The 21203-nt window shown below is 41.6% G+C and overlaps 1 protein-coding gene across 2 annotated transcripts in view; it reads left to right on the plus strand.

The window, feature by feature from the left end:
* Positions 1–21203, plus strand: part of MYOM1 (myomesin 1) — a 72921-nt gene that overhangs the window by 43696 nt on the left and 8022 nt on the right. For both annotated transcript variants that reach the window (XM_079982860.1, XM_079982861.1), the window contains 18 exons: positions 446–572; positions 1730–1914; positions 3522–3636; positions 5626–5782; positions 6791–6897; positions 7042–7086; positions 10073–10209; positions 10569–10713; positions 11895–11954; positions 13898–13965; positions 14609–14722; positions 14840–14927; positions 16160–16198; positions 16295–16400; positions 17632–17795; positions 18337–18373; positions 19127–19149; positions 21104–21159. In XM_079982860.1, coding sequence (XP_079838986.1) covers positions 446–572; positions 1730–1914; positions 3522–3636; positions 5626–5782; positions 6791–6897; positions 7042–7086; positions 10073–10209; positions 10569–10713; positions 11895–11954; positions 13898–13965; positions 14609–14722; positions 14840–14927; positions 16160–16198; positions 16295–16400; positions 17632–17795; positions 18337–18373; positions 19127–19149; positions 21104–21159 — 1773 coding nt within the window. The remainder of the gene's footprint in view (positions 1–445; positions 573–1729; positions 1915–3521; positions 3637–5625; positions 5783–6790; positions 6898–7041; positions 7087–10072; positions 10210–10568; positions 10714–11894; positions 11955–13897; positions 13966–14608; positions 14723–14839; positions 14928–16159; positions 16199–16294; positions 16401–17631; positions 17796–18336; positions 18374–19126; positions 19150–21103; positions 21160–21203) is intronic.

A 21203-nucleotide genomic window follows, 5' to 3' on the forward strand; every position in this document is an offset into this window, starting at 1 on the left:
AAGCTGCTTGACTTGTGTCATTATAGGATCTTAAGCCTGATGCAGATTGAAGATGCAAGTTACAACTATTTCTAAATCAGGCATATAAAATGGCTCTATATGTGTGTGTCTATATATCTATATCGGGCATAGGCAAATTTGGCCCTCCATATGTTTTGGGGCCACACTTACCATCATCCCTGACCACTGGTCCTGTTAGCTAGGGATGATGGGAGTTGTAGTCCCAAAACATCTGGAGGGCCGAGTTTGCCTATGCCTGATCTATATCTATCTATCTATCTATCTATCTATCTATCTATCTATATGTGTGTGTGTGTGTGTGTATAAAGATATATCTATATAAGAAGGCAATATGAAGTATCATTTGCAACATTAAAGATGAATGAATTGTTCACTAAAATGTTGCATGCCATATTAACTTTTCTCCCCCCTATCCATGATGTAGCTCCATGACTTGAAGGAAAATATGACATACCAGTTTCAAGTGGCTGCTGCTAACCTAGCTGGCCTTGGCCCTCCTTCTCCAGCTAGCAAGTCCTTCAAATGTGAAGAATGGACCATTGCTGTTCCAGGTTAGAAGCAGTAAGGGGTCTTTAGAGTTGGTAGGAGTAGCCTTCTTCAATCTGACATGCCAAACTGAACTTTCCACAAGATAAGAAGGAAATACACAGTATGCCAACTGGGATAGCAACTTATGTGTGATCCTAACAGGCTACTTGCTGTTAGGAAAAAAAATGCTTCTGTGAGTGCTAAACACTTTCTAAAAAGCTGTTAGATTTTGAAGATAGCTCCTACTATCTTCAGGGCCTTTGTCATGGTTTCCTTGGTTCCATGATGTTCAGCCACAGGATGGCAGGCTCTGGAGGAAGATGAGAACGAATGGAAGGGCAAGACAAGAACAAGTCCTCTCCTTCTCCCAGTCCTATCTGGCCCTACTACGGAAATAGGACTTCCAGCTCCCTCCCCTGGAAGAGAGATCATTGGAATTTGGGGAGGGCTTGGGGTTGCAGATCAGAGTAGCCAAGCCGCTGGGTCCGATGCTCTCTCCCAGGACCAGGTGCCACCTTAGGAGAAGGGATTAGATGTTTCCAGATAGACTATGTACCTGCTTGCAGGCTAGCTGCTGATGTAGGAACAGGCACCTCAGTTTCAAAGCTGAATTGGTGGGCATGGAAAACTTATTAGAACACCTCACTCTCTTGCAGCCTTGAGCTTCTTGTAACTGACCCTGAACTCAAGTTCCTTGGCCATTTTTCCTAGATTGGGTCCATCTCAGCTAACCTTGTGAGCTCTGTAAATGAAATAGCTCTTCTGTTGCTGCTGGGTCTATATCATTAATCTGTCTTTAAAAAAAAATTCTTTCCTTACTCAAAAGTAAGAGTACCCACTGTTGGATTTTGAACCAGGAGCCTGGACAGCCTTTAATATGACCTTAATATGACAAACAGGGCTCTTCTAAATATAAACACCTGTTTGGTTCTCCAAAATTTGCCAAGCAAATTGAAGTGTACAAATATTTAAAATGGGATGCTCTTGTTACATGGTGATGTAGCATGGATAAAGAGAGATGAAAGTCACGATGACATCATTTTCTTCTTTAATATGAGCTAAGTTTAGGTCACAATTTGATTAAAGGTTGTTATTGTTGTTGCTATTATTTCTTCTGTATTGTGTGCTAATCACTATTGTGACCTCAGTTGTATTCTTCTGTCATTTGCTTATCTTTCAGGACCACCCCATGATTTGTCATGCAGCGAAGTTAGGAAAGATTCTTTGGTTATATTGTGGAAGCCACCAATTTACATTGGCCGAAGTCCTGTAACTGGTTTTTATGTTGACATGAAAAAAACAGATGCCTCAGAGGAACATTGGAGGAGTGTGAACGAGAAAGCTGTTGCAAACAAATTCTTCAAGGTAAGCCACTTTAGGGAACAAATAATTGTATGATGACTGATACTGAACCCTAATTGTTACACATTTCATTTTTCTGGCAATTCCTTTAGATTGCTTAGGAACTGTTTTGCCTTCAGTCACACCCATAAAAATCTACTGCAGTTACACTGGGAGGAAATCTGATTCACTACATCAGAAATAGAAGTAGAGTGTTAAGCAAATAGGATGACGTGTTCAGTGGTTGCATATATTTGTTGAACAAATGAGCCACTCAAGCTCAGGAGCATTCTGTTCAGACATGTGCTGGAAACTATATGACAAGATGGCTCTTTTTTTATATATACACCACACCATGTCATCTTGTTTTACCACAAATTTATGATTTCTATTTCTATAACATTTGAATATACAGTTTCACAGAACTGGTCCTAAACATAGGATTATCTGCATTTAGAGTCTTGATTCCTTTCCAAGGATGGGCAAAGTCTAACCAATGCTAAGCACTTTTAAATCCCATTGGTTTCAATGGGAGAATTACACATATTGTGAAATGGCTCCCAAAAGGGACTTAAACCTGTGCTTGGGTTTGGCTGGATAATTTCCTGCATAGAGGATGGGGAACCTGTGACTGTCCAGGAGTTGATAGATTACTACTTGCATCACAAATGAGCGAAGCCTGCCCAATGGATGTCCAAGCTAGTCACAGGAAAAAAGAGAAGGGAGGTGAAAGATTTTCATAAAGAGTAGGGGGGCAGGCATTAAGGGTGAAGCTAAGGTGTTGTGGAAGGGTTAGGGCTCTAAGACCTTATAGAAGGAAAAGAGACTTACCATAATGGTGTGAAAGGGGCTGTTCTAGCACATGAAGCAATGTAGAAGATGGCACAAAAAGTGAGCTATGAGAACCAAACAAATAAAGCAATGTTATCAAAAGCAATGTTATCCACCCAGCTGGAACAAGTTGAAGTTATAAGCACTCCTAAAGAAGTGGTATCTAGGGAACAAAGAAGAAAGGAGCTACATGCTGATAGGCAATCAAGGAAGTAACAAATTCAAGACAAGTCAATGAATAGAGTCCATTATGAGTTGGAAATATCTTCAGAGTAAGAAACAAAATAAGAAGAGAACCAGCTTCTACACTGGGAAGAGAAAGGGTCAGAAACTAAAGGCTCATGTAAAAAGCTAGTGTAGTTATTAGAAAACATTTCCATAGTAGTTTATTAAATTTGTGGTGTTGGTTTTTGTACCACAATTAAAATCTGTTTTAATCTTTGTGAATAGTGCGGTGCACAGTCTGTATGCCTGTGCCTACAGGGGCATTGAGCTCTAAGGAAAATACCTGAGATGACATGGTAGCTGGTTGTCTCTCTACATGCAGCTGTTCCTCTCTAGAACTATGGATAAGAAGCATCCAATGACTCTAGTCTGCTACTTAGTCTCCAGTAAGAATTCTAATAACATGGGAGCATTTCAGTGGCTCATGGTGCCCTGCTCCATCTTGAGTGCTTTGTGAAGCAAATCTCGTGAACAGCAACACTGAAGTTCAGGTGGACACTAGTCTTCACAGCTTAATCTGCAGGCACAGCCTAAAAATATTTACTCACTGCTCTCCTGGATTTTGTTTTCAATAGATCACTGGCTTAAAAGAAGGCACCAGTTATGTGTTCCGTGTACGAGCAGCAAACCAAGCTGGAGTTGGGAAGCCTTCAGATCCCACTGACCCTGTAATAGCTGAAACTCGACCAGGTTTGTTCATGTTTATTTGGTTCCACTGAGGGCAAAGTAAAAATGTCTGTATATATAAGAATGATTAGAAACAAACACAGTCTGCACTATAGTTATGAAAAGGAAGCTGAACCTTACATTACCTCTTTAAGTGCCTGCATCTCCTCTCAAATAACAGAAGACATAGACAAGTCTATTTCACTCCACCCCATCACATATTTGATGTAATCCACAAGCAAGAAGACACCAGAGGAGATTGTGGGGATAAGCTGAGGGGTAGACATAAATGTACTCTCCTCTTCTAGAAAGAGAAGAAACAATCATAATCCCAACCTGAATCTCCAGTGTCCTCGTTCCTAGGTTTTTATGGTGGTAAAGGTAAAGGTAAAGGTACCCCTGCCCATACGGGCCAGTCTTGACAGACTCTGGGGTTGTGCGCCCATCTCACTCAAGAGGCCAGGGGCCAGTGCTGTCCGGAGACACTTCCGGGTCACGTGGCCAGCGTGACATCGCTGCTCTGGCGAGCCAGAGGAAACTCTGTATGCCTGTGCCTACAGGGGCATTGAGCTCTAAGGAAAATACCTGAGATGACATGGTAGCTGGTTGTCTCTCTACATGCAGCTGTTCCTCTCTAGAACTATGGATAAGAAGCATCCAATGACTCTAGTCTGCTACTTAGTCTCCAGTAAGAATTCTAATAACATGGGAGCTCTGGCGAGCGCACACGGAAACACCGTTTACCTTCCCGCTGGTAAGCGGTCCCTATTTATCTACTTGCACCCGGAGATGCTTTCGAACTGCTAGGTTGGCAGGCGCTGGGACCGAGCAGCGGGAGCGCACCCCGCCGCAGGGATTCGAACCGCTGACCTTTCGATCGGCAAGTCCTAGGCGCTGAGGCTTTAACCCACAGCGCCACCTGCGTCCCTTTTATGGTGGTAGCAAGAGATTATTTAGGATCATTGTTCCACTGAATATTTGTTCAGATTTTTAGGCAGCATATAAAATGCACAATGTTAGATGAAGTACACAAACTAAAACTGGTGAAGCGTCAGTTGAAGTACTGTCCACCAGCTTATCAAATGACACCGTGGGTTCCCCTCCCGGGGGGGATATTCTAAGGCAGTGAGGACTTCCCCCCTTTACTTATATACTATCCACATCCTTACTATCCTTGAATTATTTCCACCTCTCTTAGTTCCTATTCTGTTTTATATATTTTATTTTGACCCCTAGTTGGTGACTAGATTTCTTGTCATGGAGAACCATGCTGGATCAGGCCAAAGGCCTATCTCATGGGTAGGCAAACTAAGGCCCGGGGGCTGGATCCAGCCCAGTGGCCTTCTAAATCCGGCCCGCAGACAGTCTGGGAATCAGCGTGTTTTTACATGAGTGGAATGTGTGCTTTTATTTAAAATGTATATCTGGGTTATTTGTGGGGCATAGGAATTCATTAATCCCCCCAAAAAAATAATATAGTCCGGCCCCCCACAAGGTCTGAGGGACAGTGGACTGGCTCCCTGCTGAAAAAGTTTGCTGACCCCTGGCCTATCTCATCCAGCATCCTGTTTTCACAGTGGGCATTGGGAATCCTGAATCCTGCCTCCCCAAGTGGAAAACTGTTTCCACAGTTGCCTCTTCCATCCTTGAATCTTAGCTTGACAACTGAAGCCAGCGTAGGAGCCAACTCCTAGGGGCCATGGGGGCTTTGGCTCACACAATAAAATATTTGAGGGGGCCAGGCCCCCACGAAGTTGATGGGCATTCCCTTTCAAATGGTGGGGGGCGGGGCTTACCTCGGCCCCCCCCCAATATTTTATTCAAGTTGGCACCTCTGGGAGTCAGACTGTATCCCTTGTGTCTGTTGTAGCTAGGGGTCCTCTTTTTCTGGTGAACTCTATTTCTCTGATATGATAAAAGTGTCAATTTCTCCCCATGGCAATATTCTATTTATGCTCAGCATCTGAAGAAAATAGATGACAGTTTTTAAAATGCTTTCTTTTGATCTTCTAGGAACAAAAGAAGTTGTGGTTGAAGTAGATGACAATGGAGTAATTTCCCTGAACTTTGAATGTGATCAGATGACTGCAGACTCTAAATTCATCTGGTCCAAGAATTATGAACCAATTGATGATGATTCGCGGTTAGCCATTGACACCAAAGGTGGAAAGTAAGAAATTTCAGAAATTCAAGGACTCCTTCTATGGGATCACATTACTTGTTTTCTTTATGCTCTTTTCACATGCAGATTATATTATTGCAATGAGATTCCAGTCTGACCAGTCTAAAACTGTTGGTAGTACAAAATGATACATGTTATTGAAAAGAATTCAGTGACTCTTAGGCATATTGTTCCTGTATGGGGTTTTTTTCTTCTTCGTAGCATACAGTAGTTCAGATATGTGTGCAATTTATATCTGGACTGCAGCACAAAACAGGAGAAAAGGCTAGATCCCCTCACACTCTGCCAGAGCCCCAGTCCAAATTGCTCCATCCCTGTGATTAAATTTAGGAAATACAATTGTGTGAGGAAATCCAGTCACAGATTGAACAGTTTGGTTCTTGAATGTTATTTTTCTGATCTTTGGTTCAACACTCAAATTGTGTTATTTTACAGCACCTTAGATTTAACCCATGAGACCACAGTAGTTTGTGCTCTGACCAGAGATGAAGAAGAAATTCAAATCAGCTTGCATTTAAAGCAAAATCCATCAGATTTGCACTGTCTGAAACAATAAGCAGTCGTTCAAAATTCATGCTTACCCAAATTTTGCAATGCAGCTCTCCAACCAGTGTTTTTAAAAAATGCATATATTAGGGGAAATTGATTGCAAAAAATGTGTAAATTAGTCAAAATTGCATATAAAAATGTGTTTGGAGAAATTTGCACTAAATGCCGATGAGGATTTTTTTCTAAAAAGCAGACTGCAGCAAAATGTGAAAAACTGAAATTAAGACAGGGAAAATGAGAAATTGAGAGAACCAAAATTGAGAAATCCTTCCATCCTAAATTCTGACTGCTTGAAACATTCTATCAAAATAAATGAAATCCACCTTAATAACTGAGCTAACAGTACCTCACGCACATACTTACCAGATATTGTATGTGGGTGTTCTCTGATATTTGATTTTAACTTGTATCGGTTGGTTGCTTATACAAAGCTCTTTTGTCTTAAAGGTCAAAAGCTATCTTTAAAGATCTCAGTGAAGACGATTTGGGCATTTACTCCTGTACTGTAACAGACACAGATGGAGTCTCATCAAGCTATACCTTAGATGAGGAAGGTGAGCACCAATATTCTTTCGTCCGCCTGTCAACCTTTCCCTTTGCCTCTTATGTCACATGGCAATGAATGATCATACTGTAAAATGTGCCAATATGCTAAACAAATGGCTTCTTTTTTATATACATCTGCCTTTCTCTTGCAGAAATGAAACGCCTGCTTGCACTCAGCCATGAACACAAATTTCCAGGTAAGTCACAACAAAATAGTTAAGTGGAAAAAGGCATCAATGTTTGTGGCATATTTCAAAATAAGGGCTTCCAAGCATCAGCCTGCTGGATAGTCATATGCAGTGCTTTTTTCCTAGAAAAATAGGTGCCAGTACTCACCATGAAGTTGTTACGAAAAGTGCCACACTTTTTAACAACCAAAATGAGGTGCCGGTACTGTGTACCCTTGAGTACCCCCTGAAGAAGAAAAGGCACTGGTCATATGAATGCTTGAGACAGTCTGATGTGGTCCTGTTACAGGTATCAACTTCTAATGGATGCCTGATTAACGTCCACACATAGCAGGGACTATTCTCTTCCTCAGGATGTTTGCTTGACTCTTTTTCTGTCACAGTTTCACAAGCACATGGTTCTGTTCCCCCAAGGTTAGGGATGTCATTTTCACATTTGTAACATTTTTTATTCCTGTAGTCATTATAGTATTGTGATTTGAGTCTAAAATGGAATGCTGCACATGCTCAGAGTATTACTTTTTGAAATCCAGATTGGCAAACTTGGGAGGGGGGGTGCTGTGTGTGTTTTGCTCTTACATACCAGATTTCTGAAGCACAGAAAGGCAGTGGGGGAGGGAGGGAGAGAATAGAAATGTTAGTTGTGTAGTGCACAATTAAACTAATACATCACTGTCTAAAGGTCTACTTCCTTAAGACTATTGAGTCCAGGGTCTAAAATTACCAAGCTGCACCACTCCTGTGCTTGCTTTCTGTTCTATTTTAGGCTAAAATATTCACAGCTAATTATATACAAGGGCCTAAAACTGCCTCAGAACTGACAGCATGACACAAGTAGCATTGCACAAAGTCTGTTTTTTGGTGTGTGTGTTTCTTACACCCACGGGTTAATGCAAGCACAGACACATGTGGCATTAACTTATTTGGGTTTACATACCCTAAAACATTTCTCCAATTAAAATAGGGACATCCTAAGGAAAAGTGGGACATTCCAGGATCAAATCAGAAACCGGGCCAGCTTCTCTAAATCAGGGACGTACCTGGAAAATAGGAACACTTGGAGGGTCTGGGTTTAGAAGTTATACAAGGTCATAAGGATGCCTCCTTCTATTCACCTTCAGATGTTGCAATAATAAATAGCTTTTTCACAGGGGCATTTCAGTGCCTGTTTCTTGAAGCTTCCCTCACCTCTCCTTCTGGCTCATGGACCCTGCTTATTGGGGATTAGACTTATTCAAAAACAGGCCGCAAATTAAGATGCAGTTGCCTTGCTGGTCTGTGTTCCAGTCTAAAGGATCACAAGGAAGGGCAAACAAAATGAAATAATGATCTGCCAGTGTCCTACATCCCTAGCATCTTGGGTTCTTTTGTCACAGGGCTATGGCAGATTCCCCAGCTTTTGCTGCCTGGTTTCCACGGAGATATGATGCCAAGTAGAATCTAAATTTGGGGACCTCATCTGTTTACTTGGTACTACTTCTGCAGAATAAAATTCTTGTCTCTCACTAAAAACTTGCCGCCACCCCCCCCCCCCGTAATATTACCTATTAAGTTTTAAACTTGCTTGTACTCATTTATGCCATAATTTCTTTGCTGAGTATTAAGTAGATGACCTTGTAGGTTAAAATGGATGCATGTCAGAAGGAAATTAAGCATATCTTAAATGTTTCCAAGGCTATGGAACATTAGAAAGAAACAAATAGAGAGCAATTGGCATTTGTTCTTGGGATTGGGTATTAATAACTAACTGGCACCTGCATATATAGCTAGAATATTGATAAGGACACCCAATAAACCCTGGGTTCTGACATTTTTATCAGGAGAAAATATTGTCGAGGAAAGCTCCGTGAAAGAAAACTCAGCAAAATTGTTATGAGGAGAAATGACAGCAGAACATTTCATTTAATCCTGTGTGCACATAATCAATGTGTAGAGGGGAGCAATGGCAAGCTTTGCCCTGGTTGTGTTTGCAGTGTACCTGTGTGCATTGATAATGTATGCCTGTAGGCTCATAGGCATGGTCAGTAACTGCAAAAAGCAAAACCCTCAACCACATGTATGAGCCTTCTGTGTACCGTTTTAGTGCACATATCGGCATGCATTGAAAGAATGCAGAAGTACAACAGTGCCCAGAATTCATTGTGTGGGGGAAATGTACTTTAAAGCTATAGTGTGTACACGGCCAGAGAGAGAGAGAGAGAGAGAGAGGTTTCAGGGGAAAAGCAAGAGTGGAGTAGAGGAATGCATTTCTCCATCAATACTCTACACTCAATTGGGGTAAGAGAGCCAAAGAAATTAAGCAGAATCGCCCCTCATATCTTCTTTGGTTTGACCCAAAGAAGAAGAAAAAGAAAGTACATATGTATGGCAGGTTAGTAAAAGTTTACCACCTGCCATCCTGCTCATGTGATCTTGTTCATCATAATTCATGTAGGATCTTGGCAATAACTTTGATGTTAACACAAGCAAACCTTTATGTCAGAGAAAGTATAAATATATACAGGGGGACAGAACAAATATTGCAAGGATAACAATAGAAGAAGAAGAAGAAGAGTTTGGATTTGATATCCCGCCTTTCACTCCCCTTCAGAAGTCTCAAAGTGGCTAACATTCTCCTTTCCCTTCCTCCCCCACAACAAACACTCTGTGAGGTGAGTGGGCCTGAGAGACTTCAGAGAAGTGTGACTGGCCCAAGGTCACCCAGCAGCTACATGTGGAGGAGCAGAGACGCAAACCCGGTTCCCCAGATTATGTGTCTACCGCTCTTAACCACTACACCACACTGGCTCTCTAGAAAAAATTCATTGTAGTTAGTTTGTCTGCGTTCATGTTATTCTACATGAATAATACAAGCTTTGAAACATCTACCTGTGTGGATTACAAGCTTCCATCATTTAGAAAAAAGAAAGATAGAAAAAACCAGGGACTAGTGGATAAAGTTGGTGCTTGTGAACATACCAAAAACATCCATTGAGGCTCTATTTCTTTGCTGCAGTTGTCCCCCTTAAGTCTGAATTGGCAGTTGAAATTCTGGAGAAGGGACAGGTGCGATTCTGGATGCAGGCTGAGAAATTGTCTCCTCATGGTAAAGTCAACTTTGTATTTAATGACAAGGAAGTTGTTAATGGAGAGGTAAGTGGTTGGAACTAACTGCTTCTGTAACAGGGTGTTATCCAATGCACTCCTTCTGTCAGCAAAAGGATTTATGCTCACACCACAGAAGTTCCCCCGCATGCACCCCACGCACTCCCCAAATCTACTCCAGGGTGTGGTTTGAGTGAAAACCCAGAATAGACTTTTGGGGGGAGAGGGAGAGAAGGTTATATGTGCGCCCAAAATTCAGCTGCAAACTTACCACTTAACATTATGTCTGTATGTACTTTAACATTGTGGGGTTGTTTCTAAGAAATTATCCAGGAGACTTTGAAAACATTATATTTTGGGAGATCAGGAGATGACTTTTCTGCTCACTTTTATTTTTGCTCTTGAAGAAATACAAGATGAAGGTTGACCACACTTCTGGTATGATTGAAATGTTTATGGATAGACTTGAAGATGTGGATGAAGGCACCTATACCTTTCAAATTCAGGATGGCAAAGCAACCAATCAGTCCAGTCTTGTTCTTATTGGTGATGGTAAGAGTTTCTAATATGCCTTTTTAGAATTTGGTCGTGTGGTTTAACATACATTTGTAGAAGGTTAATTTTCTTTAATCAGAAACTAGACTTGTATGCTAATTGTACTTTTTGCAAACTTCATTTAATGTTTTAATTGTACAGTGGAAAGTGTTATGTTTCAGACAGTAAATTATGAAACTACAGAAGTGCTGCCAACTGATTAATATGGAACGTGTGTTGCAGAAGTAGAATTTTGCATAGAAAACCCTATAGAAAACCTTAAGAAAAGAATGTTCTAGACTGGGATCCAAATAAATACATAACTAGTTCCTCCCTTCCAGTGAAACTTTTGTTTTCTGAACAGAAGCTGTTGAAGGCATACAGCAAACTATGTTGAAACTTAAGGGAGTTTCCCAAGCATGCTGTCATCGCCAGACAGTGACTGCATGAAATATATATTTACTGTTGCAAATAATTATTTGGGTTTACACTAAAAATGGGATTGACAGAAACAAAATGCACCCCCTGTGAATGATAATAATTCATACTTATCACTATTTAACATCTACTTGGCACCTGTAGTGTGCAACTTACAATGTCATGCTTTTCTCCATGATAATCACCTCAAACCAGTATTGTTACTGCTAGGTATTGTTCTTGTTCTTGTTGTTTTGTTTAAGTGAAAACCTATAAGAATTTGTGTGGCTCAGTTATTTACTACATGTGAAATTTTAATAGTGGTGAGGACTATGCAGGTCAGCTGTGATAATAACATTGTGAGTAGATTAGTTCAGCATTTGTTGTGAATAATATTTTAAAACTACTTTACAATATCATATCGCCCTCATCCTACTCTGGTCAGTCAGTGCTCAAAATGGGGCAGGATCATGTGGAATGCCATCCGGCTTTTTTACGATAGATGTAAGATTGGCCCACTTCTTTTTTCTACAGACATAAAAACGGCCTTTGAATTTGATACAAAACCATCCCATTCCCATACCCTTCTATGGTCTAGTCATGCTTTTAAAAGTTATTTACTCATAATTAGCTCCACCATATTGGAATATACATTTCATTAAAAATCAATTGCACCCACCCAGTTCATGATTCAGCAAGTGTGTCACAGCCGGCTTAGGTGTGCAGATCTTCTGTCTCTCAAAGATGGCTATATTTTAATCTCTTTATTTAAAAATGTCTAGTGTTCCAGAAACTACAGAAAGAAGCAGAATTCCAGAGGCAAGAGTGGTTCAGAAAGCAAGGTAAGACATCATACAAAAAGGAGATGACTATTGAAACATTTTAGCTGATTTTATTCAGTTCTGTATGTCTAAAATTTAATGAGCAAATTTTTTAAAGGGCATTTAAAAAGGCAATTATTATATTTTTATTTTTCTTACCCATTAGATTTCAAGAGTCATCCCTCTGAATGACTGAGAACTTTCCCCTTGAAGTCTGTTCGTAGGTGGTTTGCATTCAAACCATTTGTCAAACAGACTTCAAGAGGGATTGCTCTCAGTGCTCATAAGCTGATCAGTACTGAGAGCCATTCCTTTTGAATGCTGATTGGCCCTGACAGACAGCCCTTCAAAGGTGTTCGGCAATCCCCTTTCAAGTTCTTGCCTGATGTCATAATGATGTTAGGTGCTTGCAGGTGGACAGCTCCATCCGTTTGTCAAAGTTGGCCTACAGGAGTGTGGGAGAAGGAGGGACCAGACTGGTCAGCAGTTCCACACCCCTCCCTTAGAAAAAAGAAGACTACTTTGCATAATTTTCCCTGAATGTGCTTCACGATTTGTTTATTTGTTGCTAGCAGCTTTCACCCTTTACATTGCCATGTCTAGGAAGCTGTAAAGCAGGGATGGAGGATAAAGCTAAATCTCTCAAATTTGCAGTTTCTGAAGCAATAGGAGAGCTGATACACAGCTATCCTTCAAAATTCCCACTGAAGTTTCTGATGCAGTCTCCAGCCATCTTTTTTACAAAAATGCATATATTAAGGTGAAATGTGTATAACAATGAACTTATTAGTGAAAATAACATACCGTATTTTATGCCCTATAGGACGCACTTTTTCCCCTTCAAAAATGAAGGGGAAATGTGTGTGCATCCTATGGGGCGAATGCAGGCTTTCGCTGAAGCCTGGAGAGCGAGAGGGGTCGGTGCGCACCGACCCCTCTCGCTCTCCAGGCTTCAGGAAGCTCTGCGCAACCCTCGGGAGACCGGCGCGACTTCCCGCCGGGCTCCCGAGTGCTGCGCAGAGCTGCCTGCAGTCCCGGGCTTTGCGCAGCTCTGTACAGCCCTCGGGAACCCGGCGCGAAGTCGTGCTGGGCTCCCGAGGGCTGCGCAGAGGTGCCTGCATTCCGAAGCCCGGGGCGTGCTGAAGAGCGCGCCTGGGCTTCGCGCAGCTCTCCGCAAGCCTGGGGAGACCAGTGCGACTTCCCGCCGGGCTCCCTAGGCTTGCGGATAGCAGGCTGTTCTTGGGGCTGGGGTCGGGGGAAGCTCGGGCTTCCCCTGCGTCAGCCCCGCACCTAGGGGGGAAATATTTTTTTCTTTATTCCCCCCCCAAAAAAAAACTAGGTGCGTCCTATGGGGTGGTGCGTCCTATGGGGCAAAAAATACGGTACCCAAATCTATTATATTAGAAGAATATATGCAAAATATTAGTCAAAACTGCAAACAAAAATGTATTTATTAGAAGAAATTTGCACTAAAATGCTGAAGAATTCCCATAAGGATTTAAAGAAAAACAACTCGCTACAGAAATATGGAAAAAAAGAAGAATTTAAGATTGGGAAAATGTGAAACTGAAAAAAATGAAATTGACAGATCCTTCTATCCCTATTGTGGAGGGTACAAAAGAGAGGCCAGAGTGCCAGCACAGTTGCCACTTATAGTGGCGGCAGCAGCAACAAATCCTTAGGGAAAGAGAAAGAAGCTGTATTAACTGTAATGCCACAGTTAATGGTGTGCCCCACCCCCAAGAATTTCTCCTCCTCCTGCAGAACTTCTGTATAATGGTCCCCACACTTCATCTTCCCACAAATTGGGTGAGGAATTTTGAGGGGCTGTTTGTGCTCAGCTCTTGTTGCGCAACAACAACAAATCTAGAGCATATAAAAAATAGAGAGCAGTATGAAAAAAATATGATTCTGCCTGTGTCATGATTTCTGAGGGGATTTATTTTGTATATCATTTCAAACAGGTCCACATTTTGTTGAGTATCTGGGATGGGAAGTTACCCCTGAATGCAATGTGTTACTGAAATGCAAGGTAAGAAACAGCTACAGTTTGGGTAGTTTGTGAAAAAAGAAGCACAAGTCGCAAACACAAGATCTGTTAGTGGTCAGCTGGCTCTTGGGTGCATTTACAGAATCCAGGATTGTACACTGATCACAAACCTAATGGTCGCTATCACAGATCCAGTACAGTGGTACCTTGGTTCTCGAATTTAATCCATTCAAAAACCAAGGTGTGGCTTCCGATTGGCTGCAGGAGCTTCCTGCACTTAAGTGGAAGCCATGTCGCACATTCGGATTCCGAAAAACGTTTGCAAACAGGAACACTTACTTCCGGGTTTGCGCCTTTCGGGAGCCGATTTGTTCGACAACTAAGCTGTTTGAGAACCAAGCTACTACTGTATTGCCTTCTCAAATATTGATCTGTACTTTGAAATCACATTACAAATTTGGTTATGATGTCTTAAAGTTGAACAAACAACTTTCCAAAATATATAGTGGATAGTAGATATAGGATGCTTGTTTTTGGTCTCAAGACCAAGAACCGAGTGAACAAATGGTTTGAAGAATCTTTATCTACTTTCTGCATTGTTTGTTCATGTTTTGCTACCCAAAGCAGGCTGTTTGATGCATGTTTTCTATATAAAAGAAAGTACATTAGCATACTTTCATTTTAGGTAGCCAATATCAAGAAAGAAACGCACATTGTTTGGTACAAAGATGAAAGAGAGATAATGGTTGATGAAGAACATGACTTTAAGGATGGCGTATGTACTCTGCTGATAACAGAGGTGAGTTGCCCCCTTCTCCCTTGATGCTTCCACTTCAGATGTGGCAGATTTCCTAAATGGGCAGTGCTTCCAGAGATGAAAAGGTGTTGCTACTGCTTGATTTTATTTTGTTCACAGTTTTCTAAGAAAGATGCTGGTATATATGAAGTAATATTGAAGGATGACAGAGGGAAGGATAAGAGCATATTGAAGCTTCTGGACACAGGTGAGAATAACGTGTAAAATTGTGCTGTTTCTGTTTACTTGGAAATAAGCACCTGTGGATTCAATCTGACTTATTTCTAAGTAATTGTGTGTAAGATTGTGGCCTTAATTTCACAAGGAATCAGCAGCAAAACATTTTTTTAAAAATTTCCAGAAGAGTTTTCTGATTGTACATCCCAGTCCTCCATTATTTCAGTGTAGTTCCTTAGTGGACTGTGCTCCTATGAAAGGAAGGGTGGTATAAAACCAGATTATGGTCATCAGTGCTGTTTTCTAGAAAAAGAGGTGCCAGAACTCACCATGAAAACCTCCCTTGTTCTTTTATAATGGCAGTGGTGCCCACCTGAGAGGTGCCAGAACTGAGTTCTGGTGAGTTCAGGTTGAAAGAAAGCTCTGATGGTGATGATGATCTTTAATGTTCAGTTTGTGGAGCCAGGAATTCCGTTTTTTAAACTAATCGTTTATTTTATCCAGCTCTTTTCTAAATTCATTTCATGTTAGTGAACCCTTTCTGTTTTGCAGTTGTGATTTGTGTCACTAGAAGGAAACTAGGGGGAGCCTAAGCTGTTTTGATACCCTCAGGGACTATATAAGGATGCCCAGGAGGACCATAGCTTTGTGGTCCTTTGCATACAGAAGATCCCTGGTGTCTCCCTGGTGTCCTTGGGGCTGGAAAAGACTTCTGTCTGAACCCCCTAGAGACTCTCTGCCAGATAAACAATACTAAGCTAGATGGATCCGTGGTCTCGCCTAGTATAAGGCACTTTCCTGTCTTCCTATATACATCTTGGATTGCAAGATACAAGAGGCAATGTCACCATACTCTCTTGGGGCACAGCTTAAATATTGCTTCCTCTATCCACCAGTGATGCTTCCCTAAGCAGTCACTTGGATTACTTTGTAGTTAGGTGAATCCTAAAGAAGACTTCTTTGTTAGGCATAAACTGCACAAGTTTCAAAACCTGTCCCTTTTATAAAGGGATGTTCTTTTGAAGTACAATAAAACCAAACAGAAACAAAGGGGTTCAGCATGACATTAAAACTATGAAGGAAACATGCAAACTCCTTAAGAATCTTTGCAACACATTTTAAAAGGCAACTCAGATTTCCTGCAGGAATCTACTTGCAGGAATGCTCCAGATTAGCCGGGGAACTTCAGGGCAGCATTCAGCTACAACCAGGCATGTCTGATCTGGGAACACTTAGTCTCAGTCTCTGGATTTGTTTCCACAGCTTTTGCAGATTTGATGACGGAAGTATGCAAAGTGATTGGTGAGTATTTAATTCCCCCCTTCTCCTGATGAATGACTCATTTGTATTACTCCATGAAAGACTGTAAGACTACAAAAATATGTGTTATATTTTCAGCTTTATCTGCAACAGAACTGAAAATCCAGAGCACAGAAGAAGGCATCAGATTATATTCATTTGTTAGCTACTACTTGGAAGATCTGAGAGTGAGCTGGTCACACAAGTAAGTGGGTGAGCTCTTGCCAGTACAGTAATTAAGATGTCATTCAACAGGAACATTCTATACACATTTAAATTTAGGGCACATCCAGAGTGCTGCATAATTCCATGCTGGCTTTGAATCAGCTTAATGAAACCATTTTTTTGTATACATGCTGTGCTGTGCCTGTGGCTCAGATATGCAGATGATATGTGATCAACCTTAGACAACTCCAGGGATCCAAAGGCCAAGCAAGTGATCCTCGATGAGATCAGACACAGCATGTCCCAATACACGTTTATGCAGCAAAATACCTCCCTCTGAACTCAATGGGACTTGCAGTCAAGTAAGTGTTCTTAGGACTGCTACCTCAGAAAGTGTCACACCTAGTTTATGTATTTGTTTATTTTATTTAATTGACTTCTACAACCCCTTTTATATATATAAAAAAACGATTTGCAAAGCCTCACACAAACAAAACACATTCCCACAAGAATAATAAAGCACATTATTAAAGATATAAAATCAACAACAGAATAAATTTTGGGGGCAATACTAGTGCTAGGTCTTCTTCAACTGCACCACCGTTCTTGTTTAGAGAGGTATGCAAATGGTTGCTTCTTCTAATTTTTCTGTGTTGTTGGTTTGGGAAAGTAAGGGCACAATGCCCTTACCAGTTACATATTATGTAATAACTGCAAACATCACCTGATAACTTGAAAATTTATGATCAGCAGGTATTGAGGGTTTGGGGTGTCTGGCCCATCAGCTGAAAACAGTTCCCTACACTTGGTCTGTGCCTTCCTTTTATAGGGAGATTGCTGACATCATGAGCAGTGGATCCTTTCTGAATGGCTAGAAAGTACCCAGAAGGTGCATGAAGCAGGAGAGCCTTGGAGAGAGCCTGTGTTAGGCAGAGCAGCTTTTAGCACCCCACAGTTAGTTTTAAGTGCACACAGTCAATACCACTGTGATAGTTTAAATGCTAACCTTTAATCATACCTCCTGCTTTAGTGTTGATATTCCTGCAAGGGAATATGTGCTGAGGTTCAGGTTTGACAGGCACAGCAGCTGTAGACTGAAGACAATCCTTTGAAGTCATATTGGAAAAAACTCCTTTGAAGCATATGGCATTGTCTTTTACTGAAAGAAAATAGAGCTAGCACAGAAATGTTACTTTGACAGGCCATTATCTTTAATAGAATTTATCTAAAACTTGTGTCTCAACTTGGTTTCCTTGTTCTTCTTTTCCGAGTGATGTTAAAATGAAGTATACAGAAAGAGTTAAGACTGGTGTTACTGGGGAGCAAATCTGGTTGCAAATTAATGAGCCAACACCCAGCGACAAGGGAAGATATATATTGGAGCTCTTTGATGGCAAAACTGGACACACAAAGACAGTGGATCTTTCTGGGCAAGGTAGATAGATTCCTTTTTCTTTATCATACCTTCTATTTTTTAATGCAGAAACTGAGAAAAATTATTCTGAGTCCAAATGACAATGGCTCTTATTCTTCTGGTTATATGATTCTCAATGTAACTCCCAATAGGCTGAGTTAGAGCTTGTAGGCCTGCTGGGCTCCTCACAACTTGAGCTTCAAGAGCATACTAGGCAGTGGAGTTTATGGCTGATAAGCTTTTGTTTGTTAATATTTCATTTTAAATATTTCCCCCTCCTTACAGAGGTACTTAAAGCAGCAGGAGAAATCCAAGGAATCCAAGGAACAATAATTTGCATCGTTAAAATAATAAAAGGCAGGACACAACAGTGTCCCAATTTCCACATAATGCTCCACCATGGTTTTTCTTTTTTTGTCACATCCATAGCCATTCCAGAAGGCTAACCATGGTTCGTTTTCTGTCAGCAAACCACTAAATCCAAAGAAAACTCAATAAAGAAATAACCACACAAATTATATTTATAAAAACTATTAACTTAATCCTGTTCTCTTTTTTTAAGCCTTTGATGAAGCCTTTGCTGAATTCCAGAGGTTAAAGTAAGTATAATTCATGGAAGATACAATCTAAATAGGATAATGGGGGTTCTGTTTTAGAAAGTGTGGGGCTCAGAGATGGCCACTGCTGGCACCCACAACATTGCTAGAAGTAAGCATGATCAGAAGTGACAGTTGCACACTCTCACTCATCATGACCACTTAGAGAGCAATGGGGGGGGGGAGAGCACCAGCAGCCCAGATGTTTGAGAGGATTTCCCACTGTGGAAGGGGAGGAGGAAGCAGCCTGGACTTTATACCCACTCGCAAGTCAGGTTCTGGTGGAGAGAAGTACAGGGGGATATTAGGGGGGGGGTAGGTGGCTGACAAATGTTGCTGTGGAAAGGTCCTGGGTTGAGCTGAGGACCTGGACTCCAGCTTGGGAGCTAAGGCTTCCCTCAAGAAGAAGGTGGTATGGCATTCTGGGGAACTTTAATTGCCCCCCCCCCAGATTTTTGACAGAAAGTTATTCCATTGCTCAGCTTTTATTAGCATTAAAGAAAATCAGTGATTTTTCCATTGGTAAAGACTAGTTTCAGCATTAGAAGACAGAGAAATCTATGTCCTGTGTTGTTATGAGTGTTTACATGATATGTATAAAAACATCATTAAAACTATGCTGATATGTTATGAGAAATTGTGTCATCACATTGAATCGGTCAACGGTGTGGGAGTGTGGGGGTGTGTAATGTGAAATATATACTTTTAACATCAAATGAAACTGAGGATGCCTTTTTTTGTCTTCTTCAATTTCAGAGCATTGGCGATTGCAGAGAAAAGTAAGTGGATTGTCAGTTGGTGTCTGCCTTGACTATCAATAGGATGCTGTACTGCCAGTAGGAAATTTCAATGTAGCTTCCTTTTGAAAAGAGTATTTCTGTTTAGAAATCTACAGGTTGATCACTAGCAGGCATTCAAACAGGCTGAACTAGTCATGAAGCCGTTATCTGTGTTCCCCTCACACTCACTGCCCCACTTTAGCATCCCTATAGAGACTGCTTCTTGCCTACCATGTGCAAGAAGGGCAGAACTGCTTCCCTTAGCCTGCACCGTAGCATATGGGAGTGCTTTTTATTCTTTGCTTGCCTTGCTTGCCCATCAATCAACATTCATTGTAAGTAGCCAAGCCACAAAATGGAACAGTTTGTCACCCACAACTGTACTTTTCTAGCAGTATTGTTATGTGTATGCCTTTGAATGCAATTCTACTTTGATGCCATTTATATATTTATGGTATTTATATTTTGCCCTTTAGTGGGTTCCCAGCACAGCTTACAGCAAAATTATAGGTGGTGACGATTTTGTGGGGGGGTTTCATACCTGGCCCCCGTGCATGTTGGCGGAGCACACATAAGCCCCTGTTATATCCCATTTCACCCCTGTTTCTCTCCCCATTCTGCCTCCGTTCTGCCCTCTTCCAGGTCTGAAAGGACCCGCACATTGGCAGACACATCAGTTGGATGCGCACAAAATGGTCACCGTCTGTGTAATAAAAGATATAACTACTGTATGCTACACACTAAGTTGTCATATGTCAGCCACAAAGTGGCAGACTCATGTCAATTTCTCTCTCGGTCATAATGCATAATAAAACTTAAATATGGCCATGATGTTGCAGCATTATACACTTCCCCACCCTTGACAGTAGCAGCTACCAGAGGAGGCTGTTGCACATGGTTTCCATAAAAAGGTTCCAGGTTCAACCCTTGGCATCTTTAGGTAGGTCTGGGAAAAGATTCCTGTCTGAAACCCTGGAGAACTACTGCCAGTGTAGAAAAATTACTGGAATAGATAGACTAATGGCCTGCCTCAGGATAAGACAGCTACCTTTGATGGTAAGTGGGGCTGGGAAAATGCATAACATCAGGACAAGAGAGCACAGGCTAAGATTTATTATAAGACCAATAAGAAAAGCTTGAGAACTGGACTTGGTCCTGCTGCTTCTGATGGAAGCTCCATTTTATCAAAAAGTGAAGAAATCCAGCAGTGGTGAATGACCATAACAGCTTGCACTTCAAGAACTGTGATGTGTTGAGCCTTTAAAGGTAAAGGTACCCCCTGACCGTTAGGTCCAGTCGCAGACGACTCTGGGGTTGCACGCTCATCTCGCTCTATAGGCCGAGGGAGCTGGCGTTTGTCCGCAGACAGCTTCTGGGTCATGTGGCCAGCATGACTAAGCCGCTTCTGGTGAACCAGAGCAGCGCACGGAAACACCATTTACCTTACCTATCTACCTACTTGCACTTTGACGTGCTTTCGAACTGCTAGGTTGGCAGGAGCTGGGACCGAACAACGGGAGCTCACCCCGTCGCGGGGATTCGAACCACCAACCTTCTGATCGGCAAGCCCTAGGCTCTGTGGTTTAGACCACAGCGCCACCCGCATCCCTGTTGAGCCTTTACTTGCACTATTACTGGCTTTTAAATTTAAGCACATCAGATGAAAACCCTCCTTGTTCAGCTTGTGGCATTGTAAGATCTACCTGTCTATCTTTCATTAATGGAGCCAGGGGTTGGCAGTCAAATATTAACCATGCAACATCCCAAATAAATTTCACATTGCTTTCACCTCGAGCAAAGCGAGCTGGAAATATCAAATATCTTTCTCAGTTTGCATTCATCACCGGCAGCTTGTAGAAGTATGAGATAAAAGAAAGGCACTAGAGGGGAATTGAAATCTAGGGCAGAGATTGTTTTGCAGACAACAAAGAAAAATGTGCTAATGTATTTTCAGATCGTGCCCGGGTGCTTGGAGGGCTGCCCGACGTTGTCACCATCCAGGAAGGCAAGGTACAGTAAATTAATTGAAACTTCTGAAGAGACAGTTCTGTAAC

This window comes from Podarcis cretensis (genome assembly GCF_951804945.1).
Source record: "Podarcis cretensis genome assembly, chromosome: 7".
Lineage (NCBI taxonomy): Eukaryota > Metazoa > Chordata > Lepidosauria > Squamata > Lacertidae > Podarcis > Podarcis cretensis.